Below are 8,493 nucleotides of genomic sequence, written 5' to 3' on the forward strand. Positions count from 1 at the left end.
GCAGAGTCCCCGTGGCCACCCAGTCACACCCCTGCTCCTATCACAAGGGAGTTACTCACACTAGGGGGGAAGGGGAGAGTCTCCATCCTCTGCCAGCGGCTGCTCCAAATGCCAAGGTGGGGTGAAGGGCTTAGGTGAGCAGATAGAAAAGTGATGAGGACCCAGAACAGCGGGCCTGGGTGTGGCCTGGCCTGGCAGAAGGGGTCAGAGTGAGTCAGGTGCTCTGTTCCTCACACAGTGCAGTCTGTCCTGACACACCCAGCACCACGGTCAGGACTGAGGGATCAAGCTGCCAGGGAGGGACAGAGGCAGCCCCTAAGCGTCACCATCACAAGACAGTGGCTGTTGTGAACTTATTGCAGACTCGCCTTGTCATAAAGTAGCCGGCAAAGGACAGACCTAGTTAATTATGAGTTAATTAGTTATAGTCTAGCTTTCGCAGTATTAGGGATGAAACTCTGTGTGCCTCGTGGCAAAATGGGGTAAGAATTCATGCCTCAGCAATGCCCCCAGCCCCTTACTGGGGGAATTCTAGGAGAGGCTCCACCCCTGACCACACCCCCAGCTCCTCTGGAGGCTCCACCCTGACCGCACTCCCAGCTCCTCGGGAGGCTCCACCCTGACCACGCCCCCAGCTCCTCTGGAGGCTCCACCCTGACCACGCCCCCAGCTCCTCTGGAGGCTCCACCCTGACCACGCCCCCAGCTCCTCTGGAGGCTCCACCCTGACCACGCTCCCAGGCCCTCACAGAGAGAGGTTCTAGGCAGGGCCTGTTAGGGCTATATTGTTGAGGTACTCCGTGCCCCTGGCTCTCTTTTTGCTTTAATTTTGCTACTTTTATTAGTTTTTTGTTGGTTTTGGTTTTGTTTTAGTTTTTTGTTTATTTTGGTTTGGTTGAGTTTTGTTATTTTTCTTTTTTGTTGTTTTTTTGTTTTTTGCAAGAGAGGGTTGTTTCTCTGTGTGGCTCTGGAACTTGTTCCGTAGACCAGGCTGGCCTTGAACTCAGAGATTTGCCTTTCTCTGCCTTCGAAGTGCTGGAATTAAAGGCCTGTGCCTCCACTGCCTAGTGACTAGTGTTTTTCTTTTCTTTTCTTTTCTGTTTGAGACAAGGTCTCATTGCCTAGTCCTGGCTGTCCTGGAACTCACTGTGTAGACTCTGCTGCCTTCAGACTCACAGAGCTCCACCTGCCCCGCCCCACCCTGCCTTCGTGTTAAAGTTTCAGATCTCCCTGTCTAGTGTATTGGAGGAGCGGGGAATGCAGACCTCTGCCAGCCAGTGTGGCAAGAGTCCACCATACAAATAAGATCACTTGTGATCACACATTCTGGCCAAGTCAAACACTACCCTAGGAAGCAGGCACGGATGCCCTTGGGGACTGAGAGAAATGCAGAGCCCAAGGGCCATTCAGGAGCCGGCAGAACACTGCAGGTACAGGCCTGTGATGTGCTCTGTGTGGAGTCTTGGAGCCTGCAGGGCACCAAGCACTGTCCCTGGCCTCTGTTCACTCCGGGTTCCTGCTGAGTAGATGCCAGAAAGTCCATTTCTCCTGACATTGCCCTGGGACCCCACCCTTTCACTGAAGTCCCACCAGCTTCCACGTTAAACTCCCTGAGAGGTCTCAAAGCCCTTTGTACCCTGTCCCACCCTATGCCTTCCTCCACTCCTTCCTTCCCTGTGCTAATTCTGGCTCCCTCTCCCTGTCACCTCTTTCCAGGCCTCAATTCAGATGTCTCTTCTTCAGAACATTCTTTTCATCCCTTCACCTCAGGCTGTGCCCTGGGTTTCAGCCCTGTGCTTTCTGTCTTTCTGATGCAGTTAGTGGTTACTAATGTGTTTACTTCTTGCACAGGCACTCGTTTTTGTCCCCTCCCCCATAGAAGGTCTTTTTTTTTTTTTTTTTTTTTTTTTTTTTTTTTTTTTGAGACAGGGTTTCTCTGTGTGGCCCTGGCTGTTCTGGAACTCACTCTGTAGACCAGGCTGGCCTCTGCCTCCCAGGTGCTGGGATTAAAGGCGTCATCTCAAGGGCAATTTCTCGCTCCTCTTCCCTCCCCGTTCCTCCTGCTCCAGCCACAGGACAGTCCTCCGTGCTCCTTTAGTGCTCGAGGTTCCATGCTACCCCAGGCTTTGCACAGCTCATCTTGTCAGCCCAACGCACCTTCCAGCTGCTCTCCCCTCCATTGACTCCGTCTCCTCTCCAAGACTCTGGGTGACCCTCACTCCTTGCTATGGAGTCATTTGGCTTCTTGGTGGCATTTCTCTACCAAGCTGTACTCATCTCTCTACCCAACTCAATCCAGGATGCTCATGGATTGATTGGTCATGCCTAAACCAGTGGCTGGCACATAGGAGCTATTCAGTGAGCAAGTATCAATAGAGGGCCAACTGTATACCCACCCTATTCTGGACAAGAGTAGCTAGTAATGACCTATAGAGTCTATCCTGGTCACTGAGTGAGGCTGCTGTGGCTGGAGCAGAGGTAGGATTGGGGGCTACGGGGGTGGTAGTGAAGGGGTGAGTGTGCAGCACAAGGGAGACAGAAAATGGAAGGAAAGCATGAAGCAGATGGACAGGGCTGGGCCAGGACAGACACAAGAAAGCAATGGAATAGAGTTGATCACAGGAACAAGATAGGTGGCCAAAGGCAGGTGCAAAGGCCCCGGGGTAGGGAAGTGCGGTTTGTATAAATATTTGTTGGCTAAGTGTATGCAGGCCGGTTGACTCAAGAAGGAATTGATTAACACATGGGACAGTGGGGGATGTGCTGTGTGGCAGGTGACTCCTGCTTCGCTCCTGCAGGGTTAGCGGTTGTCACTCTGCATGAGGGCATGAACACACTTATGGTTGTTATTTTTCTCTGTCACAGGAGCTGGCAACCTACCCAAGGACCCCGGATTTTGTTGGCTACCCAACATCCGGTGACACTAGACAGAAACAGTGGCTGTAAGTAGGGGAGAGGTCACACAGACCTGACACCCCAGACTTTGCTCTTTGCTCCCTGGAAAAAGCACAAAACAGAGAGATAACAGTTGTCCCCCCCCCCCCCCCACCTCCACAGCCACTCACCATTGGTCCGCAATCCTGCCTGTCTCCCAGTCGACAGCAGGAGCTGGGCTGGGAGCTGCTGGCCTGTATTTCAGCATCCTTTGGGAGGTGGAGACGTGGCAAAAACTGTAGCAGGCAGTGACAGGGACCTGAAAAGAGGCTGCCACAGGCACAGGACTCATGGATGGGGACATAGCGACTGGAAAGGTGAGGGGAAATGGTGGGGATGATGAGCTGGGGGGGGGGTCGCAGGCTGATAGGACCCCATCACACTACTGGGAAGACTGAGTCTGGAAAGGGGATCACACTGGGATCACATAGCTTCCCAGGGATTTCAGGACAGGTTGATCCAGGCACCAATATCTCCTCTGGAATCAGGGTTTCTCTGTGTAGCCTCGGCTGTCCCGGAACTCACTTTGTAGACCTGGCTGGCCTCGAACTCACAGAGATCTGCCTGCCTCTGCCTTCCAAGTACTGGGATTAAAGGTGTGAGCCACTAAGCCCAACCTCTCTACTTGTTTTTACAAACATATATGTTTAAAATTTTAACTATAGTGTGTATCTGGGTGTGTGTGCACACGCGCACCACGTTACAGAAACCAAATGGATTTCTGGATTTTCTGTTTGTTTATTTTGCTTGTTTTTTGTTTTGAGTCTTGCTAGTGGTAGACCAGGTTGTCCTGGAACCTGCTCTGCCTCCTGACTTGACAGCCTTACACCACCATGGTGTTTAAAGACTCTTGGTTATCCTGTCTACACTTTAGCCCAATTCACGGAGACCCAGCCCAGGGGCTGAACGGAAGTCACATTTGGCCTAGAAGGAGCTGGGGTGCTGTATGTAAGAATGGAGTCTTCTCTCTCTCCTCGATCCAGATGGTGTCCCCTGCCTGTGCTATGGCCCCCTTGGACAGCATGGAAGTCCTTGACCTCCTGTTTGATCGGCAGGATGGCATCCTGAGAAATGTCGAGCTGTCTGAGGGCTGGGTCCTTACCAGAGAGGAGCAGGTGAGGGTTCCCAGGAGATTTCCGGCCACAGCTGTGATGAGGCACAGGACATGCCACTGAACTGGGCAACTTGTAAACCTCACACATCTGCTTAAGCCAGGGGAGGGAAGGAGGCAGAGAGAGGGCATGGCACTCACCCAGAGTCACACTACCAACTTCCACCTGAGTTCAAATTCAAACTCAGAACACAGAGCTCCTGTCCATATCTTTCCGGGTCTGTCGTTTAACTGCCGTTGCATCTCAGATGCTCTGGAAGAACGAACGATTCCCTCTGTAAGGCACAGAAAGGGTCAGGGATTTGCCCAGAGTCACACAGCAACCTGAATAAACATGTGTCTTCTTCTTTCCACTCCTCTTCTAGAAAGTTCTACCGAACTCTGACTCTGATGAATTCCTAAATTCCATCCTGGGACCTGGAGACTCTGACCCCAGCTCCCCAATATGGTCCCCCGCTGACAGTGACAGCGGCATCTCTGAGGATCTACCTTCAGATCCGCAGGACACCCCTCCTCGTAGTGGCACTGAACCAGCTAACAGGGCAGTCAGGTGTCATACAAGGGAGCAAGTCGAAGGGCCCTGCCCCTCCTATCTTCCCAGGACCCCATGCCCTGAGCCTCCAAGAACACACGTCTGTGACTCCTCAGTGGCCATTGACCTGGGTGAGTATGAAGTTAATGAAAACCCTGGGTGTGGGAGACATAATGGGGCCAGGGACCCTGGGAGAGAAGCCCACCAGCTCAGTCCTGAGACACAAGCGTCCTCAGATGGCTCAGACAACAGGCAGCCAAGGTGCAAAGCCAGAGGGTGGCCCGAGTTTCCTCCCACTGTGGTTAACTTAGTAGGTGCTCAATAAAAGCTGGGAAGATTCCAGAGCCCTGGCACAGGCACAGATTCTGCCCCGAGAAGGACAACTTATCAGAGGCCACCTCACAGATCAATAATGATTTACTTCGGGGACATCGATCGGCACCCCAAGCTAGGCAGAGCCTCAGCTAAAGATACTTGGATGCAGGGCTGCCTCTGGCTAGGCTCCACCCCCGACCACGCCCCCAGCCCTGTATGAAGATTTGCAAGGTGAGCGTTAGCTCCATTGGTGAATTGATAAAGTCCAGGCTCAGAGCAGGGAAGCCCCTTTCTTAAGGTCACACAGCTCTGCGAAGTCTTGTGCTGTTAAACAGCATGCCTACTGTGTCCTGGCCAACAAAAGGTGCAGGTCACCTATGACACAAACCTCCCAGTCCTGTACTGCTGGGTGGCAGCCACTCTACTATACTAGCTGTGAGTTCCTTCCAGAATCCTGTGCCTCTATAGCCCCATGGCACAGACCCTTAAGCTAGGAGGAGTGTAGCACAGGGGAAACTGAGGCACGGGGACACGTTCCCTTCCATTAACACCATGGCCTTGTGGCACTCGCCTTCAGTCCCGGCATTCGGAAAGGAGAGGCCGGCCCCTCTGAGTTTGAGGCCAGCCTAGTCTACAGATCGAGTTCCAGGAGAGCCAAAGCTACACAGAGAGACCCTGTGTTAAAATAATAGGGGGAAGCCGGGCGGTGGTGGCGCACGCCTTTAATCCCAGCACTTGGGAGGCAGAGGCTGGCAGATTTCTGAGTTTGAGGCCAGCCTGGTCTACAGAGTGAGTTCCAGGACAGCCAGGGCTACACAGAGAAACCCTGTCTCAAAAAATTAAAATAATAATAATAATAATAATAATAATAATAATAATAGGGGGAAAGGCCTCTGTTTTTGGAGCTGTGGGGACTTGTTGGAGCTGGCCACCGAGACTGAACGGCCTGGCTTCCTCTCTGTCCCTTCCCCCCCTGGCCAGACATGTGGAGCACAGACACCCTGTACCCGGAGGAGCAGTCTGGCTCACCCTCGCGCTTCAACCTCACTGTGAAGGAATTGCTGCTGTCAGGTGGTGGCGGGGACTTGGTAGGTATCCCCACGTCTCCCAGTTGTACCAGGTCCGGGATGTCAGGAGGGACCTCCTATGTCTGCCTGGGACACAGAAGCCCAGAGAGGACCTGGGATGCTTCTCAGTCCCAGACAGTGCGTCCAAGCTGCCCTGAGCTGACAGGTGCTCTCTGGTAAAAAAGAGAGAGACAGAGACAGGGAGAGGAAGAAAGAGGGAGACGGGAGAGAGGAGGGGGTGAGAGGGAGGAGGGAGGGAGATAAGGTCGGCCCACTGGGTGGTGCCGGAATGGAAGCTGAGGGTGAAGGGGGTGCCACTGGTAAGGACACGAGGACCAGTCCAGGATGCTACCTGCCGGAAAAGAGGGTTAGGACAGAGACTACTGGAAGCAGGGGTAGCATTCTCCTATTTAGGTGGTGATGAGGCAGGACCACTGTGCCTGTCAATCAAGCGATCCGCTCCACCCGGAGCTCCGCCCGAACTCCGCCCCACCCCTGAGTCTTGTCCTCACCCTGCCCTCATTTTACTTTTTGGAGATTTACTTATGTCTTGCTAAATTCCCCAGGTGGGTCTTGAACTTGAGTTCCTACTATCTCAGTAGTCCTGGGTGCTTGGGTGAGAGCCTTGCATCTCTTCCCATGTGTTCACGTGTTCTTAGTTTTGGAGTCTGTGTCTCTGTTGAAAGCCCTTTCGTTTCCGTAGCAGCAGCATCCCTTGGCCGCCTCCCAGCTGCTGGGACCTGGGAGTGGGCACTGCCAGGAGCTGGTGCTCACAGAGGATGAGAAGAAGTTGCTGGCTAAAGAGGGGGTGACCCTCCCCACCCAGCTGCCTCTCACCAAGGTATGTGTTCCCCCGGGGTGTCTGCACACATGTTGACTGGAACCTATTGCATATGTCATCTTAGAGCTGGAACTGTTCTCAAACTAATGTCCCTACCTCCACTTCCCAAGTGCTTCAGAGACAGGCATTACCACAGTGCCTGGTGTATGTGGTACTGGGGATGGAACCACTGTGTGGTCCTGGCTGTCCTGAAAGTTGATCTATATAGACCAGGCTGGCCTCAAACACACAGAGGTTCTCCTGCCTCTGCATCCCAAGGGCTGGGATTAAAGGTGTGTGCCACTATGGCCCCAAGTGACTCTCTTATTTACCAGATTTTTTCCTGCCTTCATTTTATACTGGTGGTTAAGGTGCTGTTCATAGGTATTGCCAGTGGGTGGTAAGTGTGGCACAAGCCTGTCACCCCAGCACTCAGGAGAGGGATGCCGAAGCATCAGGAGTCCAGGGTCATCCTCAGCTACATATGAGTTTGAGGCTAGCCTGGGCTACACAAGACCCTGTCTCATGCAAAGAAACATCTTTGGTTGGGCGTGGGGTTGGGGAGGGTAGAGGCTGACAACATGCCCCTTCCTCTGCAGTATGAAGAACGAGTGTTGAAAAAAATCCGCAGAAAGATCCGGAACAAACAGTCGGCTCAAGAAAGCAGGAAGAAGAAAAAAGAATACATCGATGGTCTGGAGAACCGGTAGGATGGGCGGGCCACGAGCTGTACACTCCTAATAGAAACTGGGCAGAGCCGGGCAGTGGTGGCACGTGACTTTAATCCCAGCATTTGAGAGGCAAAGGCAGGGGGATTTCTGAGTTTGAGGCCAGCCTGGTCTACAGAGTGAGTTCCAGGACAGCCAGGGCTATACAGAGAAACCCTGTCTCGAAAAAAAAAAGAGAAAAAAAATAAAAAAAATAAGAAATCGGGGAAGAGATGGTCAAAGAATTTACAGCCTAACAAAATTGGGGTTGGTTTCCCACTAGGGGACACATTGTTTCTCCCTACTATGCCAGCAGTTCAAGGACTGCTAGGGATGGCCAAGCATTGACTCATTTATTTGTGTGTGTGTGTAGACATGTGCACTGCCACACTCCTGTGGAGGCTGGAGGGCAACCTATGGCTGTTGGCTCCCTCCTTCTCCTGTAGGGGTTTATGGGAGTCAAACTTGGGTCATCGGGCTTGGTGAGACGGAGCCGTCTCTCAGGCCTTCAGTGGCTTTGAGTCCTGTAGGGAAATGGCACTGAGAAAGAAAAGGCGGTGTGTGTCCTGCTCCCTGCTCGGCTCTGTGTGGGGTCCGTCCTTGCCTTGGTGACACCCATGGAAAACATTAGACCAGCTTCAGGGAGGACTCAGAGCACAGGAGGGTGGACGTGCTCGGCAGGGCAGGCTCGCTCCCACAGTCAGCTGCAGAGGTGACTGTTAATAAAGTATGCTCTGCTCAAGCATGTGGACCTGAGGGCAGCTCTAGCATCTGCACACTGAAGCCCGGCATGGTCCTGCCATGCCAACGCTCCAGAAACTGAGGCATCGGGGATCCCCTGGGGTTCGTTGGTCGGCCAGTGTAGCTGACTTGGTGACTCCAGGGTCAGTGAGGGATGCTAGTATGAAAAGAATAATTGCCTGAAAGTGGTGGCACACATCTTTAATCCCAGCACTTGGGAGGCAGAGGCAGGCGGATTTCTGAGTTCAAGATCAGCCTGGTCTACAG

At 53.0% G+C, this 8,493-nt stretch overlaps 1 protein-coding gene across 1 annotated transcript in view; it reads left to right on the forward strand.

Moving 5' to 3' along the window:
* The first annotated feature begins 3,136 nt into the window (after positions 1–3,136).
* The window catches only part of Creb3l3 (cAMP responsive element binding protein 3 like 3), a 9,689-nt gene continuing 4,332 nt past the window's right edge, over positions 3,137–8,493 (forward strand). Inside the window, exons 1-6 of the mRNA XM_031349884.1 lie at positions 3,137–3,250; positions 3,917–4,048; positions 4,410–4,707; positions 5,873–5,979; positions 6,662–6,799; positions 7,378–7,484. Coding sequence (XP_031205744.1) covers positions 3,224–3,250; positions 3,917–4,048; positions 4,410–4,707; positions 5,873–5,979; positions 6,662–6,799; positions 7,378–7,484 — 809 coding nt within the window. The 5' untranslated portion in view covers positions 3,137–3,223. The remainder of the gene's footprint in view (positions 3,251–3,916; positions 4,049–4,409; positions 4,708–5,872; positions 5,980–6,661; positions 6,800–7,377; positions 7,485–8,493) is intronic.

The sequence above is a fragment of the Mastomys coucha genome, unplaced genomic scaffold (genome assembly GCF_008632895.1).
Source record: "Mastomys coucha isolate ucsf_1 unplaced genomic scaffold, UCSF_Mcou_1 pScaffold4, whole genome shotgun sequence".
Lineage (NCBI taxonomy): Eukaryota > Metazoa > Chordata > Mammalia > Rodentia > Muridae > Mastomys > Mastomys coucha.